General features: G+C 39.6%; 2 protein-coding genes across 4 annotated transcripts; one reads left to right on the top strand and one right to left on the bottom strand.

Moving 5' to 3' along the window:
* Positions 1-495: 495 nt before the first annotated feature.
* Positions 496-19,213, bottom strand: LOC126794118 (uncharacterized). 2 transcript variants are annotated; one of them, XM_050520770.1, is made up of 7 exons: positions 19,028-19,213; positions 4,239-5,800; positions 2,721-2,776; positions 2,081-2,311; positions 1,664-1,955; positions 1,117-1,313; positions 496-905 (listed from the first exon to the last, which is right to left on the bottom strand). In XM_050520770.1, exons 2-7 carry the CDS (start codon positions 5,712-5,714, stop codon positions 752-754), a joined length of 2,406 nt encoding a protein of 801 aa, XP_050376727.1. In that variant the 5' UTR covers positions 5,715-5,800; positions 19,028-19,213; the 3' UTR covers positions 496-751. The 2 variants fall into 2 exon arrangements, with proteins under 2 accessions (XP_050376727.1, XP_050376728.1); XM_050520771.1 differs by lacking the exon at positions 19,028-19,213 and adding an exon at positions 6,728-6,847.
* On the top strand, positions 8,642-22,887 carry LOC126794124 (uncharacterized protein At4g37920). Of its 2 annotated transcripts, XM_050520779.1 has the most exons (7): positions 8,642-8,679; positions 19,358-19,490; positions 19,821-20,209; positions 20,664-20,829; positions 21,498-21,742; positions 22,027-22,214; positions 22,352-22,887. In XM_050520779.1, the coding sequence occupies exons 1-7, from the start codon at positions 8,674-8,676 to the stop codon at positions 22,509-22,511; spliced, it is 1,287 nt and encodes a 428-aa protein (XP_050376736.1). In that variant the 5' UTR covers positions 8,642-8,673; the 3' UTR covers positions 22,512-22,887. The 2 variants fall into 2 exon arrangements, with proteins under 2 accessions (XP_050376736.1, XP_050376735.1); XM_050520778.1 differs by lacking the exon at positions 8,642-8,679 and having other exon boundaries at positions 19,305-19,490.
* The last annotated feature ends 1,030 nt before the right edge of the window (positions 22,888-23,917 follow it).

The following is a 23,917-nucleotide window of genomic DNA, read 5'->3' on the forward strand; positions in this document are numbered from 1 at the left end:
TAAGGACGATTCTGCAACAGAAGACCAAACCCAGGGAAAACGTAATATCACCTCGTATCTATTTCATGACGATCTAGCAATTCACGAAAACTCAAAACGAAGGACGTTTCCGGAGACTGGACTGAAGTACGAAACCACCAACTCTGATACATGCATCACTAGTAGAATCATTTTCTGTTGTCATGACTTATGAATCCTATCGCTGCCTGCAAATATATGTTTCCACTGCCTTGTGAGACTTCTCCACTTGAATCCTAAAACTACTCTTCCAATCTCACTTTGCCCGTGAATGCAACATCTTTACTTGGCTATACTAAAACTATTCAACTCTAGACACCAATTTTGACATTACTTACTGATTCCTACAAATTGAGGAAGATAACTCAAGACTAAAAATTATTCAAATACCTCCACTGATCCGCTAGTTCTAAAGCTTTGATTTTGGTTGCCTGAAGCCTGTCATTGGATTCAAATCATGCTGTTGACTTTCATGATACTAGGCTTGACAACGTAAAGGGCATAAAACTTTAAGTTGATAAACTTAAGAGTTAAGACCAAGACCACCCTAGCATGTTTTCAAAGCCTAAGCCGACCTATGTCTCAAACATATGAGTTACATCTATGTCTTCACACTACAAATGGGCATATCAATAACTATAGTAGCTCATAACGTCACTCATGCTAATATCTAAAACAAGAGAACCTATACAAGCTATATATGGTGCATGAAAGAAAAGCTATTAAACTAATGTTAACAGTTCAAACCCCAATCATAAGGCTGATATATCACCTTCAGCTGAGAGGTTGCAAGCAACTCCAGTAAGGCTTCTGAAATAGATGGTTCCAAGTAGTTTGATGAGTGTTTCAGTACCTCCATCTCATTCTTACCGAAATCTATGCTAAACCTGAGCATGAAGAAGTACCATTACATGAGATGAGTTAATTTATCGGAAATTTAAAAATGGCACTCAATAAAAAGTATTTTGGATTGGGTTCCTGCTACAGAGAAACTAACTGAACATTAAACCCCATTTAAACAATGCATGTATAATAGTATATCAGAAAAGTACACAGTAAATTCTCACAAGAACCCGAATTATTGTTCTTGAAACTTACCATTTAAGAATCTTAGTAGCTGATGCAACCTTGGTATCAAAATCGATAATAAGACCTCCATTTTGTAAGAAGCTACGTGCTGCTTCCATCAATTCTTGGTCAATATCCCCTGGAGAATAACATCGGAGAACAGGGCCAGATCGAGTACCAAAAACCAGCGCAAAATGAATAAGAGGCTCTGGATAAGGAAGAGCCATCTGAAACAGATAGAAGAGAGAAGTAAGCAAGCGTCAACTGACAACATTAAGTGACAAGACTTGTCCAGTAGTAAAGCAAAAACTTTCTTTATTTAGTCAGAGCAAGGTAAAACCTTGATTTCTACAAACGAAAAGGTGTACTTGTAACTCACATTCACAACATAAATAAAAATAGGCCAAGACTTTTACTTAAAAAAGGACATGCCAAAGTTTCGAGTTTTATGGGCCAAAGTATTGTTCTTTCATCAGTTAATGCAACTCTTTTCAGGTAACAACTTGTAATGAAAAGAACTCCAGTATGACAAGTATAAATGTAAATCAAATACTAAAGAGCAGTTGTAGCATCTTACCATGGCACGTTTATCTTTTGGATTAAATGGCTTCATGAGATTGTATGGTGGTCGCTGGTTCCCCCGTAAAATACCATTTTGGATATCTGAAAGTGAATAAGCAGACCCACCGATTACATATTTGAAGTCTCCAAACAACTTCCTTCGTTCTAGTCCTCCATCTGGATGACCCCAGACCAGTATTGCATGGATGGCCATCATATTGTAGAGATTTATAAAGAAAGCAAGGCTATCCTCCCTCCGCAGATCCTGCAGTTCTACTCTGTGGAGCTCCTCTACTGTTCTCAGATACCTAAAAGGCACCAAAAAAAAAAGATAAAAAAACAGAAGAGGTTACATAAACTAAAGTTCTATGTGCAGTTATAAGTATAAGTTAATTGATAAATAAAATGGAGAAAGTGAAATAGAAAGAAGAACCTTGCAAATTCCTCACTTCCATGGATACTTCTGTAGTCAATATGTTTTCCATCTTCTGATATATAGGCTTCCAAGATGGCACACATAATAAATCGCAACCTTGATGCAATTTGATTGATGGGCTTAGGCTTCACATCAATTATACCCTTCGGGATGTTGTGACATTGAGATACAACTGGATCATCATCCAAAAACCGATACAGGTGGTTCCCATCCTCAAACAAATTTTCCCTAATAGCAAGAACAAGCATGATTGAACATACATTAAAAACACTGTAAGTAGTGGAAGCAATTTATGTACTGCAAATTGGTTTCACACGAAAGAAATAAAATCTATATTTTCCTGTGTTTCAGACATTTGACTTTTTTAAAACAAAAAATGGATGTGTCTACCCTAAACCCTAATCCAAACATTAACGGTAGCTTTTTAAAGAGAGGAAATGTGTTGGAGCACAGACCTTAATTTCCAAACTTTCCTCTTGTATATCAAACAGGTAGAAGGAAAAAAATCATACAACTACTTTTATCATACTTTCTAGCACTTATCTTGTTAACTAATTTCCATGTGAAAATTGTCTGGCAATAATATGAAGTGGAAAGAAGACAAACACAGTTAAAGGCATGGTTCAAGGGGGCTCACTCAAGAACATGTTGAAAGAAGAGTTTGCTTGCAAGCTTCCTACCAAATTCAATAGCCTGTCTCACAATACAAACCAAAAACAAGAGTAAGACTTGATAACAATACAACTTACAAGACGTGTCTGTACTATACGTAGCGTTTTATTTCAGAACTTTCAATCAATAACTCGCCTATCAATTTAACAAATCATTTATTTTATTTACTTCATACAAGCTGATTAAAACGCCTTATAAAAAAAATCTGGTATCTCATCATTGTGCTCCCTAAGATATAACCTGCAACTTTAGATCATGTTACAATTGTTAACACTATAACATCCCAGAGAGGCATATATAACTCCACCAAGAATAACTAGAAGCTTTGATGCTACAAATTCAAGCCACACTAATATTTCAATGACCAAGGAGAAACAAATATCCCTTTGTGCAATTAGATGATTCTGGTAAGGGAAAAAGCAACATCGAAGTACAATAATTTTCACAAAGAGACTAATGAAGGGGGGTGAAACTAATTGGCACATATGACACCCCTTGTTTACAAACACCCCCCCCCCCCCCCCCCCCTCCTCCAAACTCATATTTGCACAACAAACATGATGCTGATTGCAATATTCATCCTAAGAACTCTTAAGAAAAAGAAATAGAGTCTAATTCAACTCCCCACCATACTTGTCTTAATATAATAAATAGTTACGTATGGTAAAAAAAATTCAACTTACCATAAGGTAAGCGTATCGAATAGTTGCACACAGGTCCCCCCCCCCCTCCAAACTCATATTTGCACAACAAACACGATGCTAATTGCAATATTCATCCTAAGAACTCTTAAGAAAAAGAAATCGAGTCTAATTCAACTCCCCACCACACTTGTCTTAATATAATAAATAGTTACGTATGGTAAAAAAATTGCAACTGACCATAAGGTAAGCGTATCGAATAGTTGCACACAGGTCATTTGTAACTTGTAAGACATCATCCATCTCATTAATATCACCATGTGGAACCACTTAATTTTACTAATAGACTTCAGACATATGGACTTAAATTTACCTGAATGTATCATAGGTCACTTGGGCGCGTAAGAGGTTAACCTTGACATATTACTATTCATGAATGAGGAAGTCTGATATTGATCCATAGACACCTAATGTCCCAACCATGCTATGAAATTATCCCAAGAAGCGTCGTTACTGATCTCTAAGAGCCAATCAGACAAGAATGAAAAATATTTTGCCACATATATCACTCATCACTTTGTTCCATAAAGTCATACTAAGTCAAACATTGTAGTTAATACCTAGAAAATGCAATCAATAAGAGAACATCCTATGCAGAAACTGATTCAAAACTGGTGGTAAATCCAAGATACTCAACTTTGATATAAAATTCTAATGCATATGAAAAAACAAACAAGCATGTTTTATAATCACGAAGTTGAAGATATTCATGCTAGTTAATTCCCTATAAAAAGCAAAAGAATCAGGCGAATAGATCATTAACATATTTCTATCCCACTAACCTCCTCCCTTTCTAGATACTGATCCTCTGACAAAAAATCCACTGCTTCTGAACCTGAAAAACTCTTTGTGAACCAATGCATTTTGTATAACTGATCCTTCACAACAACAAATTCTTTCATTTTCCGGACAATAATAGCCAGTTCATCAATAGCTCCACTATTGGAAACATCATCTTCACCTGAAAGTGGGGGCAAAGGAGCTTCAAATGATGGTGCTTCGCTAATCAGATAATCAATCTTCTCATCAAGCTTACCAGAGTCATCCAACCCCTTTAGTTCACTCATCCCTCCAATAAGGACTTCATTGAAGAATACCTTAGGAACAGTAGAAGACCCAGAAAATTTCTCTATCTCCTGCTTTCTACTAGGGTACACATCAAGATTGATCTCAGTATATCTGAGCTTCTTCCAATACAAAAATAACCTAGCATCTTTGCAGTCTTGGCATCCTAACCTAGTGTACAGTATTATTCTCCCTTTCATGGCTAAAGGTTGTCCTGGTTCATCATTTGCACCGTCAGCTTTATTTGTTCCATCAACATCTTGGTACATTTTAATAAAGCTAAGGGGATTCCATAACGATTTTTCCAATGTACTCTGAGAGGCAACTCCAACTTCACTGTCCTTACTGGAATCAGAAAAATTCTTAGCTGCAACATCCGGTCCATCTTCGTTACCGTATCCAGAAATGCGGCGAAGGAAACTGCTGACTGCGACTACACTCTTAACCTTAACAAAATTTTTAAGTGCTACTGCCTTTTCAACTACTCCAGAGGTCTCTGAATCATGATCCAGAGAATGGATGGACAAGCTTGTCTGAGCTTCCAGCCCTGAGACCTCTGTTCTATCATAGACCGGTTCTGGCTCCTTATCCTTGCCAAAAGCTTTGTCTGTCTCCTCTAATGCTTTAGATTCCACATGTTTACCATCATTGTATAGATCTTCTTCTTTAGCATCTGACTCCACCTTATCAGCAGGGCTCTTATATCCTTTGTTTGAGCTCAACTCTCTTTCTTGAGTCTTAAACTCGAAATCCTTGCTGTCATTGTTCTTCTCACACATGTCTCTGCGACTTTTATCATTCTCTAACTTGTCTCCCTGATCATTGTCTAATTTTTGTTCTTTAGCATTTAAATCCACCTTATCAGCAGGGTTCATTTGTCCCCTTTCCGAGTCCATCTCTATTACTTCAGTGTTGAACTTGGAATTACTGCTGTCACTGCTCTTCACACCCATGTCTCTGTGACATTGATCAGTGTCTAATTTGTCTCCCTGATCTTTGCAGTACAGATCCCCACTGATGTCCGTCTTGTCAACCAATTTATCTTCTCCATGATTATAGTCTAACTTAGGACCACCACCGCTGATACATGGAGATTTCAAATCCTTTGATGGTTCTCCCTGCTCTTCATTCTTAATAGCAAGTGTATCTGTCTCCAACTTTTCAGCAGTCAGAGAACTTGGGACATTTTCCATGATGTCAGACAGGTTATATTTAAGCAGCTAGACTCATCAAACACAGCCGCCTATGCTTTAATGTTGAATAACTTTTTCGCAAAATTCTGCAGTAGTTTTATAAGTTAATGATGTCATACTCGAAGGAACTCAAGTTTGAAAATTCCAATGATAAAACAGATATGGTGCATATAAACAATCTCCCACAAGCATACAACACATTTATCAGCAACAACAATTCTAGCATCACTGCATTGGGTGGTACAAGATTAAAGCTTAAGCATATTGTCAAAATGTCACTAACGAAACTCCTTTCACGCAGGTCCTGGTCTCCAAGCTTCAACCACCAATCCCTCTCCTCAATACAACGGTTATCTTCGTCTAAGTCCTATCAGTTATCGCAATAGCATCATGTAACTAAAGTGCTGACCTTCACATTGAAACCCGATCAACTTAGTTACAAATTAAACACCAAACAACGATACCGATAATAACCTACTTCTAGTACCACACAGAATCATATAAAAATAACATATCAATCCTTGACCACGCGGCTTAAACCTCATCTAAACCTCACCGATGTCAACATAAAAGCTCACAAACAAGAAGTCGTTCGAAAACCAAATAATATCTACCCATTCGGGTTAGAGTTCTTTCCCACTGATCAAAAATAGTTTTCTACACAAATTATGTTGCTCAACTGCTTAACCTCACCTAACAATCGCCGGCGCAAACATACAACAACTCCAATTCAACAAGTTATAGTCTTATAGTCAGTCATTTCAACAACCTTACCTAGTTATCAATACGATATTACGAAAACAAAGCTCTACTAGAATCAATAAAAAGCAGAAAGAACCAATAACCTTCACCATTTCCAATACAATAGCACGAGAACAAAGGTTAAATTCGTCAAAATTTTGACCAAGCACAGTAAAAGCAAACTGAGTACATCATCAAGTAAAAGAGAATCAAACACAGAATTAACCATTAGATTACGGAAATCAAGTGAAAGAGATTGACTGAGAGCAGACCTGACGGATCTGTAACGGCGGCGTTTGGGGTTTCGGAGACGAGGAACCGCTGGCGCTGGGTGAGTGAGAAAATGGAGACGGAGGAAGATCGGAGAAGGGGGTTAGAGTCTTAGAGAGAGAGGAGTGACGGCGTGAGTGAGAAAAGGTGATTGGGATTTTTAGGGCGAAGAAAGATTGAAATGGAAGTTGGGATGGATTTTCAGAGGGAAGAGAGGAGCGCACGAAGCGGGAAGTCGGTGGGTTTTTCTCAGAGTGAAGAAAAATCAAAGAGTGGGTTTTTGGGAGAGTGCCGTTTTTTCTATGTGCTCATGCTCTTGCTTTATATAGTTTTCATTTTTTATCAAGTAATAACTTCTTGGTATAGTCTGGAATGAGCCCAAGCTCGGAGAGCCTTAAGCTCTTTTTTTTTACGTGTCAAATGGTGATAAGATGATATCAGTGGGTCCTAGCAATGTCCGTTAAGTGGTCCGCCGTTAAAAAAAGAATTCAGCTTAGTCACGTGCACGGTAAGTTTTTATCACCATCTTCTCTAAAATCAATCTGACCTAAGCCTCCACAGTCCAATACCTTCTGTCAACAAACTCCAAATCAAATTAGATCACGTACTGCCTCCAAACTGTCGAAGCAACCAGACTAACCTTAGAGACAACTCCTCCACCTTCTGGAATTCATTTTTACAGGATGGAATTCAACCCCTACAATGCTTAACTCAATTCCACAGGGTAGGCTTCATTTGTTTTCAAATTGTTCGTTTTTCGTATGCGGAGAACCAAAGCCAGTAAAACTGTAAAACCCATAATCCCCCAGCTTCTTCAATTCTCAACAAAACTGAAATGAATCATACATCGAGGTAGAACTCACCAAGTGGATCAAATTTAATTATGGAGTCGACTTCAACCGTTGGAGGTAAACGCAGAACAAGGACAGGAAACACGTCCTTTTCTTCTTTGTTATTGTCCCTCTTGGCTGGTCTTCTCAAAAACCTAACACCACAGAGAGAACAAGGAAAGCAAGCCGAACCCTGCGCTACCAATAAACCGCCACGAATTGGCCGAAATCGCAAAACCCAATCGAAACTGCCACCACCTTCTATACTTGGATCCTCTTTGTCCAGAGATCCTCGTCGAAAGATAATACCACAGAGGCGTTCGCGACGCCAAGATGAAGCCATTGACGCTGGCCCAACGTCCATTCAAGACAAGAATTGGAGCTCCACAAGCTCGGTTGCCATGGCCGCAAAGCAACTCGAGACCGAGAGGATAGTCTGTGGTATACAGTAAATGGATACAAAGTACAAAATACGTTTCAATGTTTGACCCAAGAAACCCACGTGAAACTAATAGTAACAGACTCAATTCATTTTCACCATAGTAAAGACAAATCAGACGCCGTCTATAAAATTTGGTTGGGCTCTCGGAGGTTGGGCGAATAGCAGACTGTTCCTAACTTATTATAACAAGTTTGCCGTGAGTTTGAACTTTTACTTTTAGAAAAATGACAAACACGTCTCATTGTATTGAATCAATAAAAAATTTACAAAATATTTTTTCTTGCACTCATTTTTGAAAAATCAAAGAGTCGTTTTTGGGAGAGTGTCGTTTTCTATGTTCTCGTGCTATAACAAACTAGGGTGTTGTTCGTTTTTATTCATATATGGATATAATTGTCTTTTCATTATTTGACGAAACAGATCGACTCGTATTCAACTCATATTTCGGCTATTTCCGACGCGTTTTTTGGCCTATCTTAGTTACAAATATATTGGACGCTTAAATTCATTTCGAATACACGTCGAGATGCTTGTAAAAAGACTATTATACCCTTGAGTGTTGTGTTCCTGAGTGATGTGTGTTTGTATGCCCAACCCCTAAATAACAAAAACCCCTACACTCTTCTGTTGCACTATAATTCACTGTTTGAGACCATTTCAGTTTGGCGCATATTCTATGGAGGTTTCTACTCTCCAACCCTCTTGCTCTTTCCCGCTAAAACCCCCTAAATCAATCACCAGCGACCGACCTCTTCTCTATCCTTCGTCCTAACTTCGTCTAAAACCCTCTTCATATCTCCTAAACCCTCCAAAGGTACTTTTCTCCAATTTTCATTCCAAAGTTACATGCTTTAGTTAAAGTTTGAATTTTTACCTATCTGGGTATTCTTAATTTGCTCTGTGCTTTCTAGTAATTGTGGTTTCTGGGCTCTTGTTAATTGCTGCATTCATTATTAACATGTGTAGACACATAAAAATTAATGAAGTAAATCATCTTCATTAAAATGATTAAATCGACCAAGAACCCGATAAAATTGCATACGTGGCCCAAAAAGTCAAATAAAGTCGGTGCGGACCCAGATAAAACTCGTGTCAGCACATAAACGGATGACCGTAATCAAAGCTACGTGATTCCGAAAATTGAATGTCATTGACGATTCAAAATGGTAATCAGACATATGATTAAATTAATAAATTCTTTAACGGTTATAATTAAGTCAATTTATTTTCTGTTTAATAACTAATTTTAAATCAATCAGAAAATACATATTGATTTAATTATACAATTAAAAAAATTTATTATTTTAAGTATCATTAAAATATTCTACAAAATAGAAACTTGACACTATAAATAGCCCTTCAACATGAAGAGAAGGGGTTTGAAGAAGAAGAGAGAAAATCACCTGAACAAGATCACTCTCGACAAATCCCGAAGTCTCTTAAGTTCACGAAGATCAGCAAGTCCACGAAGATCATCAAATTCACGAAGAATCGTCAAACCACCAAATCGCTCATTCTTCATCAAATCCAAACTCAAACTCAAGTCCACGAAGAATCATCAAGCGGCCAAATCGTTCGTTCTTCATCAAATCCAAATCAAAACCCAAGTCCACGAAGAAACATCAAGTGACCAAATCGCTCGTTCTTCATCAAATCCAAAACCAGATCAAACTCAAATTATCAAGATCAAGTGCACGTCACCCTTGAGCCAAGTCATATACGGAGATAGAATCAAAGGAGTTCACAAAGATTGTAACCACGCGCTTGATTATAAATAAATCACTTTTTTATTTGTACACATGTCTGCATTCTTGTTCGTTTTCAGATTCTCGTCCTACAAATTGGCACGCCCAGTGTGATGTTTTTGGCCTCTCATCTCCTTCTCCGAAGAAGTCTTCAAATTCGTTTGTGCGATGGCTTCCAAGAACAACCAAGCCGTTCCAACGAAGAAATCCAAGTCCACAACCGCGAGGTCAAGTGGAGAGGCCGAGCTGGTCAAAAAATCGAAACAAGCATTCTCCAAATCAAAGAGTGAACCGATTGCCCTTGTCACCCGGAGCGTGGCTAGAGCTCAACCCATGACGTTTATGGCACTTGCTAGTAAGCCTTGTCAACCAGTCATCACCTTGGAGAGCTTGGGAGCAATAAAGCATGTCTCTCAAAGTGGGAAGAAGCAAGTGTCAAAGGAGAAGGAGCCAAAGGAGCAATCTCCTATATCCGTTCATGGTGATGGCCCTGTCTTGGAAGACGTTTTCTCTTATGACGAATCAAGCACGGCATCATACCATGGAAGTCCCAAAGAAGATGGCGATAACTTTCATCCTATGACACATGAATCCTCTTCTGACAATGCGCAGGTCTTGGTGACGGGGGCATCAACAGTCGAGGAGCAACTCTCCAATCTGTTGAAGATGGTTGAAAAGCTCACCCGAACGGTTGAAAAAAAGGATGTGCAAATCGCTGAGCTCTATAGCAAGTTGGAAGATCACAATGATGAGAACTCCACCAAATGGTGGCCTGGCAGGAGCAAAGTAAATGAAAAAGGAGAAACGTCCAAGAACGATGGCGACTCGCTTGGTTCCTTATCACTCCAGCAATTGCAGGACATCATCACCAACTCAATTCAGGCTCAATATGGAGGTCCTTCTCGTGACTCCCTCACTTACTCCAAACCTTACACGAAGAGGATCGACAGCTTAAGGATGCCGCTGGGGTATCAACCACAAAATTTCCAACAATTTGAAGGTAAAGAGAACCCAAAGCAACATGTTGCCCACTTCGTGGAGACTTGCAGTAACGCCGGGACAGAAGGCGATCACCTTGTCAAGGAGTTTGTTCGCTCGTTGAAGGGAAATGCCTTCGAGTAGTATACAGACTTAGAGCCGGAGTATGTTGACAGTTGGGACCAAATGGAGTGCGAGTTCCTTCATCGATTATATAGTATAAGGCGGACGGTGAGCATGATTGAGCTAACTAACACGAAGCAACGAAAGGATGAACCCGCGATTGGCTACATCAATAGATGGCGCTCACTTAGCCTTGATTGCAAGGACCGACTGTTAGAGGTCTCAGCCGTTGAAATGTGCATCCAAGACATGCACTTTGATTTGCTATACATCTTGCAAGGAATCAAGCCTCGTTATTTCGAAGAGTTGGCTACTCGAGCCCACGACATGGAGCTAAGCTTGGCAAGTCATAAGGGAAAGAATGAAACCCTGGTCGACCAACGAAAAGACAAAGTCTTCGGAAGCAAATTTGACAAGGTTGTGAAGAAGCCTTCTAAAGAATCAATGGTCATCAATACTGCACCGGTTAAGATCTCTACGCGGGATAAGATAGAGTTCAATAAGGTGGAACCTCCATGAACCTACGATAGGAGTAAACGCACGTTGAAGGAGATGGAGCGAAAGACGTACCCGTTCCGAGACTCTGATGTGGCGGGTATGTTAGAGGATATGCTCGAAAACAAAATAATAGAGCTTCCGGAGTGCAAGCGTCTAGAAGAAATGCATCGTGTCAACGATTCGAAGTATTGAAAATATCATCGCCTCGTTAGTCACCCTATAGAGAAGTGCTTTGTTCTCAAGGATTTGATAATGAACCTCGCCAAACAAGGGAAGATTGAGCTGAACGTTGACGACGTTGCTGAAGTCAATTGCACTACCGTAACATTCGGGTCGTTCGAGCCAGTTCCACTCTGTTTTCACCCGATGAAAGCAATGTTCTATTTCACAAAGGAGGCACGCGAACATAACAAGACCAAAGAAGTTAAAAAATGTCCTGCTTCCACACCTATCTTTCAAGTGGCCTCTAATGTCGATGATGAAAGATGAATATTGGTCACTCGGAGAAGAACTCACAAAGGTATGATGCCAAACTCACCGGTTGCCCGACCAAGTCATAAGAAATCACCTCGACGACGGGAGGAGAACAGACGAGAACGTTTTGAGACGAACGTCGTTCCATATTTGTGGAAGCCTCTTCGCCAGAACCTGTCAAAAGAACACTTGCCTACAAAACAACCGAATGTCACTTCAATAGCCACAAGTTGTGAAGTCAGCTCCAAAGAAGACGAGAAGCTTGGAGCAAGAGAAATATGTGCAAGTCAAGTGTTAAAGAAGAATGAGGTGTTGAAACAATTGGAGAGTCTACCTTTCCAATTTAGCCTCTCTGACTTGATGCAATTGCCAAAATCAACGAGATGCACACTTGTGGAGTTGCTCATTGATATAGGAAAACACTTCACAAACATGAAGGAATGTGGCGCGTGTGATGCATATTGTGATATCATTCACTTCACAGATGACCTCCAATTGGGCTCTAAGCCACATAATCGGCCTCTTTTTGTGACAGGGTACATGCGAGAGCGGAAGTTGAATCGCATGCTCGTAAACAAAGGGTCAGCAGTAAATATTATGCCCAAGTCAACCATGTCTTAACTCGGCATCAATGTTGATGAGTTATCAAGGAGTCGTCTCATGATCTAAAGTTTCAATTAATGAGGACTAAGAGCGATATGGATGATCAGACTAGACATGGATATCAGAGAACTAAAATCAAACACATTGTTCCATGTCATCGATGCGAAAACCTTGTACAACTTGTTGTTGTGACGACCTTGGGTGCATGAAAATGGCATCGTGCCATCCACTTTACACCAATACTTCTAGTTCTATCGCGGATGTGTGAAAACAGTGGTAGGAGATACCAAACATTTCACAGAAGCCGAATCGTACTTTGCGGATTCTAAATTCTACATAGATGAGGAGTCAATGAAAAAAGTCATTCCGGTCGGAGTACCCTCCACGGGGAAAGCTGCTAAAGTTAGATAGAATGATGTCAAATCAAAAGACATTGAGCTTCATGGTGAAGTGTCGCAAAAAGTCTCATCTGAAGTGGCAACATCGTCTGCAGAAATAAAAGTCAGTCATGCCTTTCCGGTCCTTCGCTATGTTCCGAAGTCTAGACGAAGGGAGGGGGAATCTCCATTTGTGGGGACAAATTCACAAGAGTGCCCACGAAAATTAGAAGATGATGATGTAAAATTGTTGAAGGAGTAGTCAACATTGCCAATAATAAAGGTGAGTAACCGAAATCCCACAAAGCAGCCATTAAAATGGTTTGTCAAACCAATTCAAGGTAAGACGGAACATGGATCGCTGCCCAAGAAAAGAACAAGTGAAGGGTTCGATCCTAACGCATACAAGCTATTAGAAAAGACCAGATACGACTTTGGTTCATCAAGCAAAAAAGACGACCAAGCTGCAGCAAAGATGGCGCATGAGCTCGATGAACCACAAAATAAGTTAAGAGAGCAATGGGCAATAGTTGATTCTTCTAAGCTGGTTTCGGTTTCACTTCAAGCAAGCCAATCAGAATTTCAGGAAGGATGAGGGCGGAGCGAGCCAATGTGCAACATATCAGTGTCGGGGTAGTTGAATAGAAGAGTCAAGCGGTTCAGTCAACCCCTCGCATTTCGTCGTTCGATCGCATTCATCCAGGTTCCCGAAGAGCAACATCTGAACGCATTGAAGGATCAATCACAAGGGTGTCGATTTTTAACCGTGTGAACATGACAGCAAGTAAAGATTCAGTCTTCAATCGCATCGGTAGTACAACTACTCGGACTCCCGCATTCAAATGATGTCAAATTCAGACAAAGATAAGAAAAAGTCAAACCTCATTCCGAGAAATCCCGCATTGGAAAGGATCCAAGCACCTAAGGAACGACAAATATGCAAGAGGAAAACGACTTGTTGTCGAGCGGAGAGTAAAGAAATCTGAAGTCTTATCTCGTCACGCATGAAGAGGCATTGTGTTGGAAGTGGAGTCCACGGATCAACTCAAAGTGAAGCAACACACAATCATATTAACTGACAAAAAAGGAGATAGCAACCTCGGTAATGGCAATGAGGATAACATTGTCCAAACCTCTTATCATGTCACGGTGGCAGAAGCATATGTCATAGAGGAAGACGATCATGAAGATTTTGAAATTGAAGTAGATAAAACTCCTCTAGAACTTGAAGACGAGGGGGGGCAAGCCACTATGGACGAGCTTAAGGAGATTAACTTAGGAACATAAGGAGATCCAAGACCTATTTTTGTGAGTGCGTCTTTAAGTTCCGAAGAAGAAAAAGAATATCTTGATCTGTTGCTCGAGTACAAAGATGTCTTTGCTTGGACGTACAAAGAAATGCCTGGCTTGGATTTAAAGGTAGCAGTTCATCGACTTGCTGTCAAACCGGAGGCTCGGCCAACCAAGCAAACACAAAGACGCTTTCGAACATAACTTATTCCTCAAATTGAAGCAGAAGTTGATAAGTTGATTGCCGCATGGTTCATTAGAGAAGTTCAATATCCCAAGTGGATCACAAACATTGTTCCTGTTAAGAAGAAGAACGGACAAATCCGCGTTTGTGTATATTTTCGTGACTTAAATGAGGCATGTCCAAAAGATAATTTCCCTCTGCCAATCATAGAGCTGATGGTGCATGCGACAACCGGGCATGAGGTTTTGTCATTCATGGACGGATCATCAGGTTACAACCAAAAAAGGATGGCATTAGAGGATGAGGAACTCACTGCATTTCGAACTCACTGCATTTCGAACTCCCAAAGGAATTTATTGCTATAAGGTCATGCCATTCGGGTTAAAAAATGCCGGTGCAACGTACCAACGCGCTATGCAGAAATTTTTCGGTGACATGCTGCACAAGTATGTCAAATGCTATGTTGATGATTTAGTTGTCAAAACAAAGAAAATAATTGATCACCTGCAAGATCTACGAAGAGTGTTCGACAGGTTACGCAAATACTAGTTAAAAATGAATCATTTGAAGTGTGCCTTCGGTGTCAGTTCCGGAAAATTTGTTGGATTCATCGTGAAACACCCAGGCATCGAGGTAGACTAATCCAAAATCAAAGCCATCCAGGAAATGTCAGAGCCAAGACATTTGCGCGAGTTGAAAAGCCTCAGAGGACGACTTGCCTTCATTAGACGGTTCATATCGAACCTGGCGGGCCGCTGCCAACCATTCAGTCGACTCATGAAGAAAGATGTTCCATTTGTATGGGATGAAGCTTGTCGCAATGCCTTTGAGAGCATAAAGAAATACCTGGCGAATCCTCCGGTGTTGGGTGCACCTATCGCCGGGAAACCTCTTATCCTTTACATCGTGGCTCAAGAGATATCGCTTAGGGCCCTTCTTGCCCAAGAAAATGAAGTCAAAAAGGAGAAAGCCTTGTACTACTTAAGTCGGACCCTCACCGGACCTGAGCTGAATTATCCGCCGATAGAGAAGATGTGTCTTGCACTCGTCTTCGCCATTCAAAAGTTGAGGCATTACATGCAAGCTTACACAATGCACTTGGTAGCGCGAACCGATCCAGTTGAGTTCATATTATCTAAACCAGTTCTAACTGGACGCATGGCTAAGTGTGAGTTACTATTGAACCAATACGACATCATATATGTGCCCGCTAAAGTAGTGAAAGGACATGCGTTGCCCGACTTCTTGACAGACCACCCTATTCTAGCGGATTGGGAAATCTCAAATGAATTCTCGGACGAGGAAGTCTTCCTGGCAGAGGTCCTCCATACTTGGAAGATGTTTTTCGATTGCTCATCTAAAGCAGACGGAGCAGGGGCTGATGTTATCTTTGTCTCTCCACAAAAGCAGATATTGCCTTATTCTTTCACTCTTGGGGAATTGTGCTCCAACAATGTCGCAGAGTACCAAGCCTTGATCATGGGATTGCAAACAACGTTATAAATTGAAATCCAAAGTCTCGAAGTGTATGGAGACTCGAAGTTGGTGTTTGATCAACTGCTCACTAATTACGAGGTCAAGAAGGAAGATTTGGTACCTTATTTCCAACTTGCCACACAACTCTTGAAGGGCTTTGATAATATTACACTCATACATGTGCCACGGAAAGAAAATCAAATGGCAGACGCATTGGTAAACTTGGCGGGAACCTTGGCATTGTCTGGAGATAAAATTTTGGACATCCTAATTTGCCAAAGGTGGGTCGTAACAACAAAGCCTTCACTCCAGTGTGTCAGTTCTCATGTAGTGTCAGTTCAGACCATTGATGTTGAAGATTGAAGACATCATTTTATCGACTATCTTGAGCAAAACAAGCTTCCCGAAGATTCAAAGCAAAGGTGGAGCATCAAGCGGCGAGCATCGCGCTTCTTCTACTACAAAAAAACTTTATATCGGATGTCATTTGACGGAGTACTCCTTCGATGCTTGGGAAAAGATGAAGCGTCAAAGCCATGGAAGAAGTTCATTCTGGAGTGTGTGGAGCACATCAGGCAGGACCAAAGTTACATTTCCAAGTAAGACGACTAGGGTATTATTGGCCTACCATGGTCAAAGACTGTATGGAATATGCACAGAAATGTCAAGCTTGTTAGTTTCATGCCAACTTCATTCATCAGCCACCTGACCATTGCATCCGACAATTGCTTCACACCCGTTCGATGTCTGGGGAATGGATGCAATCAGACCCATCACTCCAAAATCTTCGGCTGGTCATATGTACATTATGGCGGCCACAAATTCCTTCTTAAAGTGGGCAGAGGCGATACCACTCAAAGAAATAAAGAAAGAAAATGTTGTGGACTTCATTACTAGAAGCATTATACAACGCTATGGTATACCGCGATGCATCATCACAGACAACACCAAGTACTTCTCGAATACCGCAACAGAGAAGTTGAGCAAGAAATTCCACTTCAAGCTTCACGTCTCTTCGATGTACAACACCCCGACAAATGATTTGGCAGAAGAATTCAATAAAACGCTTTGCAACATTCTGAAGAAAACTATTAGCAAGAAGCAGAGGGATTGACATGAGAAATTGTGCGAAACTCTCTGGGCTAATAGAACGACGTATCAGACAGCCACAAATGCTACACCTTATTCTCTTGTCTATGGTGTCGAAGTCGTGTTACCACTAGAGAAAGAAATCCCGTCATTGAGAATCGCTTTGCAAAAAAGTCTCACAAATGAGGAAAATGTCAAGTTGCGCCTTCAAGAGTTAGAAGCTTTGGACGAGAAGAGGCTTGATGCACAACAACACTTGGAATGCTACCAAGCTCGGATGTCACACGCCTTCAACATAGGTGTTCGACCACAGTTATTTCAAGTTAATGATTTAGTTCTTGCTGTTCAAAGACCCATTATTATGACGCACAAGTCTGGCTCCAAATTCAAGTCAAAGTGGGATGGCATTACATCGTCAGAGAAGTTTACACCAATAGAGCTTACAAAATTGTGGCAGAAGACGGTTTGAGAATAAGTCTCATTAACGGAAAGTTCTTGAAGAAGTACCATGCTTGAAAATGTTAAAGTATACTTCAAGTCTGCACGAGCCTAAACTGTATAAGACAAAAAAAAACAAATGCTCCAACATAAGCTTAAACTACATGAGACACCAAAAAATAAAACACTTAAACTACGTGATGACTTGATTCCTTCTTTAGAATGATACGTAAGCAGCTTGAGAATAACAATCTTAAGTTCAGTCACATCAAAATAAAAAGGGTTTTGTCCGCCGATCATAAAGCAAATTCTTATTTCACTGATAGTAAGTTGAATTTGAAAATCGATTAATTACAAGATGATTGAAAAAAAAGAGGAGCAAGTTCTGATCATTCAAGTCAGCTATCACATCCAAGTCAATCCCTTGAAGCTGCTACGATGTTCTTCAAAATTGGCTCGCAACTTATTTATCTCTTCAATCTCTGTTGCAGTCAGTTCTGGAATCTCTCGGATTTGACACTTCTTCTGTTCTAAATCAGCAAGTCTTGCATCATGAAGAAAAATGTCTGCATCTAGCGAGTCCAACGTCTGCTCTAGCTTCTGTTGTTCTTTCTTCAAGTTCTCGAGGGACTCAAGTGTAGACTGACGCTGATCAAAACAATTTTGTCGAATTTCTTGGGCTATCGTGATTTCAGACTCTGTCTCTGCCAGTTTTTGGGCGCTTGTGACATTTTCCATGATGTCAGTCATGTAATATTTAAGCAGCTAGACTCATCAAACACAGCCCGCCTATGCTTTAATGTTGAATAACTTTTTCGCAAAATCCTGCAGTAGCTTTATAAGTTAATGATGTCATACTCAAAGGAACTCAAGTTTGAAAATTCCAATGATAAAACAGATATGGTGCATATAAACAATCTCCCACAAGCATACAACACATTTATCAGCAACAACAATTCTAGCATCACTGCATTGGGCAGTACAAGATTAAAGCTTAAGCATATTGCAAAATGTCACTAACGAAACTCCTTTCGCGCAGGTCCTGGTCTCCAAGCTTCAACCACCAATCCCTCCTCAATACAACGGTTATCTTCGTCTAAGTCCTATCAGTTATCGCAATAGCATCATCTAACTAAAGTGCTGACCTTCACATTTAAACCTGATCAACTTAGTTACAAATTAAACACCAAACAATGATAATAACCTACTTCTAGTACCACAAAGAATCATATAAAAATAACATATCAATCCTTGACCACGCGGCTTAAACCTCATCTAAACCTCACCGATGTCAACATAAAAGCTCACAAACAAGAAGTCGTTCGAAAACCAAATAATATCTACCCATTCGGGTTAGAGTTCTTTCCCACTGATCAAAAATAGTTTTCTACACAAATTATGTTGCTCAACTGCTTAACCTCACCTAACAATCGCCGGCGCAAACATACAACAACTCCAATTCAACAAGTTATAGTCTTATAGTCAGTCATTTCAACAACCTTACCTAGCATTTATTCATTAAGCTCAACCGAAATTACGAAAACAAAGCTCTACTAGAATCAATATAAACCAGAAAGAACCAATAAGCTTCACCATTTCCAATACAATAGCACAAGAACAAAGGTTAAATTCGTCAAAATTTTGACCAAGCACAGTAAAAGCAAACTGAGTACATCATCAAGTAAAAGAGAATCAAACACAGAATTAACCATTAGATTACGGAAATCAAGTGAAAGAGATTGACTGAGAGCAGACCTGACGGATCTGTAACGGCGGCGTTTGGGGTTTCGGAGACGAGGAACCGCTGGCGCTGGGTGAGTGAGAAATGGAGACGGAGGAAGATCGGAAAAAGGGGTTAGAGTCTTAGAGAGAAAGGAGTGACGGCGTGAGTGAGAAAAGGTGATTGGGATTTTTAGGGCGAAGAAAGATTGAAATGGAAGTTGGGATGTGAAAAGACTATTATACCCCTGAGTGTTGTGTGTTTGTAAATATGCCCAACCCTAAATACCAAAAATCCCTACACTCTTGTGTTGCACTAGCATTCACTGTTTGAGACCATTTCAGTTTGGCGCATACTCTATGGAGGTTTCTACTCTCCAACCCTCTTGCTCTTTCCCGCTAAAACCCCCTAAATCAATCACCAGCGACCGCGCCTCTTCTCTATCTTTCGTCCCAACTTCGTCTAAAACTCTCTTCCTATCCCCTAAACCCTCCAAAGGTATCTACTTTTCTCCAATTTTCATTCCAAAGTTACATGCTTTAGTTAAAGTTTGAATTTTTATCTATCTGGGTATTCTTAATTTTCTCTGTGCTTTCTAGTAATTGTGGTTTCTGGGCTCTTGTTAATTGCTGCATTCTCTATTAACATGCTATCAAGACCCTGTGTATTTCACTTGCCAAATTAAGAAGTGAAAGTAGTTTACACTTGGTTCCAAGACTCTTAAGTGGAAATGGGAATTACTCTTTGTTATATAGGTGGGTTTGGGGTCTTTGTTGCTGTTTTGGAATTGAAGTTATTGCATAACAGGTAGGTATTATGAAACTGTAGGTTTTCAGTTACTAGTTAAACGGGCTAGGTTGCGGCGCCTATCAGTTGTTGCAGCTGTTGTTGGTGATAAAACTTCAGTGCCAAGTGATTGTTCTAGTGGCGATGAGTTGTCTGTTTCTGAAGCCGGAGGGAATAGTGAAAATGGGGAAGGGGAAGGTGGTGTGGGGTCCTTGGATGACCACAAAATGACCCGGATATGCGATAAACTGATTGAGGTTTTCATGGTTGATAAGCCCACTACAACTGACTGGAGAAGATTATTGGCTTTCAGTAGGGAATGGGATGACATCAGGCCTCATTTCTTTAAGCGTTGTCAGGACCGAGCAGATGTTGAGGCTGATCCTGGAATGAAGCATAAGATTCTTCGGCTTGGGCGGAAATTGAAAGAGGTAGGTATAGAGCATCTTAAGATTCTAAAGGAACCTTGATTAACACTGTCACATCCATTACCTAGACATCTTCCATCCGAGTATATTGTGTTTTCACATGTAACCCAAAGAGTTCAACTTACTTTCTATTTAGTGTACAAGTGAGATAAGTATGGTTTAGTTTTATTTCTCCATGAGTGTAATTACTGATTCCTTGATCAGATCTATATTGAGAAAATAGTCAGGTCCTTATTCTTGTAAATTTAATTTTTTGGCAGTAAAACAACCAAACAGATGTTTACAATCTATGGATTGATTGGTTTAATGAGGAGAATCTGATCTATGGTTCGCTTTGCATGACAAACTCAAGGAAAACAGTGGTTTATGGTTTGTTTAGTGATGAAGGATACTTAAATGGGTTTTGTTCGGATTTATGCTCTAAAATTAACAATGTTTCACTGCTTCTATTTCACAGGTAGACAAAGATGTCCAAAGACACGATGAACTGCTTAAAGTTGTTAGAGGGGCTCCTGACATTAGTGATATAGTTGCCAGACGCCGCAAAGATTTCACAAAAGAATTTTTTGTCCATCTTCACACAGTTTCTGAGTCTTATTATGAGAATTTAGAAGAGCAAAATGGTGAGATTTTATTTGACTACATAAGGATATGTTAGCGCTCAATAATAAGTTTTTGCCATACACTTTTGAATGACCATGTTGTGTGCCTTATTCTTGAGGTATGGCCAGAAATATTGGATGGCCATTATCATTTTGATGCATGCCTCTGTGATGGGCTTAAGTATTCATTTGATGAATTCATTAATGCCATACAGCCCTCATCCAATGCAGTGTATGTGGTCAACCCCATCAGCTCAGCTTCTGGTTGATTTAATTAGTAGAATTTGCACAAGTAGAATGAAAACCTAACCATACATACTTTGACTTTTTTTCGCTTCATACAAACATCTAATATCATGTTTTTCTGTTTAATGCTTAATGTGACCACAAAGTTATTATTTTATCATATATATTTAGCTTAGTTGTGGTGTCATGATATGAACATTGTCATCAAAGTATTATCTAGGCCACAGCCTTGAGGGGCCTTTTTTTTATATATATCAAAGACACATCATACCCTACCAACCGTCTCATGATATCTGCTACATTACCATCGACAAGAATTGAAATCGATAAAATAATAGCTTTTGTTTAAGTCTTGTGTTATGTAAATGTCTGAAGCTTTAGTAGGATCTTAACCAATATGTCTTCTTTTAAAATCTGATATAGTTTCTTTCTTGTATGAGTAGCTTTGGCAACCATTGGAAATACATGCTTGGCAGCTGTACAAGCATATGATTCTGCCACTGAAAGCATTGAAGCACTGAATGCCGCGGAGTTGAAATTTCAAGATATTATTGATTCTCCTTCTGTCGATTCTGCTTGTAGGAAGATAGACAACTTGGCTGAGAAAAATCAACTTGACTCAACATTAGTTATGATGATAACAAAAGCTTGGTCTGCTGCCAAGGAATCGAGCATGACAAAAGATGAGGTAATCATTTGTCCTTTTCTAATTCTGAATTAAAAGTGGTTGCTGCACCATTATGACAAATAATACATTCTTGTGCATAGATATACATCAAGTATACTTTTGTGGTTTGGACCTAGTTGTGTCCTAATATCATACTCAGTATAGGTTACCTCAAACAGTTTTAAGTTTGATCTAAACATTACGATCATTGGTGGTCCTAAAAGTAGTTCTTTGTATGCACGTATACTACTTAATTTAAGTATGGTGACCCAGCTCATGGCAACTATTATGCTCTTTCTATGTAGGTAAAAGATGTATTATATCATTTGTATGTGACTGCAAGAGGTAATCTTCAAAAGCTCATGCCGAAAGAAATTCGAATAGTTAAGTACCTACTCACAATTGACGATCCTGAGGAGCGCCTGTCTGCCTTACAAGATGCATTTACCCCGGGAGAGGAACTCGAAGGGAAGGATGTTGATAACCTCTACACGTATGCATTAAGAACTCTATTCTTATGAGCTTCAAGATGTCTATTCTTTTGTTTGTCATGTTAAGTTCAACCATGAATCTCAGATATTTGCAGCACACTGAATGATGCTCCTTTTCTTTTCTTATTATATTTATCAGGACCCCTGAGAAGCTTCATACCTGGATAAAAGCTGTCGTCGATGCTTATCATTTGAGCAGGGAAGGTACTCTAATAAGAGAAGCAAGGGACCTGATGAATCCAAAGATCATAAAAAAACTGGAGGAACTGAAGAAGGTAGTTGAGAAAAAGTTTTTGTGATGGAGGGTATACCATCAACAGTATGTGTACATCAAGACTTCTAATCCGGCGCACCCTTGCCCTAGTGTCTGGAGTTGTAGTTTACGTTATTGGTGGCATAAAATGGCAAGTCTGAAAAACTAGACATTATATGATTTGTCAGCCTTATAGGTCATGATCGCTGCAGTTTGTTGGGATTATGTAGTCTGATGTACATCAGCCTCTTTTGTGTTTTTCCAATTACCCCTTTTTCCTTGTATATCACGGCCTCGTTCTTTAGTCATTTTATTTCCTCTGCCCGGTTAGCTTGTGGAAGCTTTATTTTCTCCTGGTAGGTCATGGAATTGTTAACTTTCAAGATGATCTTCTAAATATATATACAATATTTGTTTGTGAACATCATCCGAGCCGATATTTGTAGCGCATTGAGATAGTGAATGATGCTCCTTTTCTTCTCTTTCTATATTAATTTCTCAGGATCCCTGAGAAGCTTCAGACTTGGATATAGGCTGTCGTGGATGCTTATCGATCATATGTGCATGCATGGAAGGTACTCTTATAAGCGAAGCAAGGGCTGATCGATAAATCCAAAGATCTGAAGAAGGTAGGCGATGTACGTAGGTTTAACTGGTGCAGTTTTTTGGGTGTTACGTTGTAGTCTGATTTCTGATGTACGTAGAGCGCCCTTTTTTGTTGTATACCACAGCCTAGTAACTTGTAAGGTTACAGGCTCAGTATGTTTTAGCAGTAAATGAATTGCAAGTCTCTTTTGTTCTCGATTGGCATGTGGTTGCTGGAGGAAGCTTTATTTTCTCAAAACTGAAATCACAGCAGGTTGAAGGTTAACAGATGGACGTGGACCTAAGTACAAACCCGGCCAAATGAAAGAAGATAGCATGACCTATTTTACAAATTTAATGTAATGCGCGAACTAATTAGCAAGTTTATACGTACCCTCAAGTAAATAAAAAATTATGTTTTGCGCTGCTGCATACCATGCAGCAAGGTATGTTATACACATAATTGTGTGTGATGATGGAGGGGTATCATAAAATGCACGTGTGGGTGTGGGGGTGGTTTGTGGAGAATTGATTATATTCTTGTAGACTAAGTTAAAGTTAACCTCCTTTCTTACAAGATTTAAAGTAATATTATTTCGTCAATTCTCCCTAACGAATGACCAAATGAACTCCAAATAAACAAATTTATTTATCTTGAAAAGTGTAGAGTAAATTAGCTTAAAACTAGCAAATTGACAAAAGTAATAGTTAGGGTGGAAATAAAATGTACACTCTCAAGTCTCAACTGGGATGCGACATTTTGGAAAAAAAAAAACACGGTAGAATATGACACACTAGAATACACGAAGGACCAATTTTTTTTTGATTAATCAAAAAAACAAAATTTACCAAACTTTAAATAAACAA

The sequence above is a fragment of the Argentina anserina genome, chromosome 5, assembly GCF_933775445.1.
Source record: "Argentina anserina chromosome 5, drPotAnse1.1, whole genome shotgun sequence".
NCBI lineage: Eukaryota > Viridiplantae > Streptophyta > Magnoliopsida > Rosales > Rosaceae > Argentina > Argentina anserina.

Coding starts and splice junctions, on each gene's coding strand:
- LOC126794118 (XM_050520770.1), bottom strand. CDS start 5,714: ATGGAAAATGTCCCAAGTTCTCTGACTGCTGAAAAGTTGGAGACAGAT. Junction 1,956..2,080: donor GGAAGTGAGGAATTTGCAAG/GTTCTTCTTTCT, acceptor GGTGCCTTTTAG/GTATCTGAGAACAGTAGAGG. Junction 1,314..1,663: donor CAAAAGATAAACGTGCCATG/GTAAGATGCTAC, acceptor TATCTGTTTCAG/ATGGCTCTTCCTTATCCAGA.
- LOC126794124 (XM_050520779.1), top strand. Junction 20,210..20,663: donor TTGGGCGGAAATTGAAAGAG/GTAGGTATAGAG, acceptor TCTATTTCACAG/GTAGACAAAGATGTCCAAAG. Junction 22,215..22,351: donor GATGTTGATAACCTCTACAC/GTATGCATTAAG, acceptor TATATTTATCAG/GACCCCTGAGAAGCTTCATA.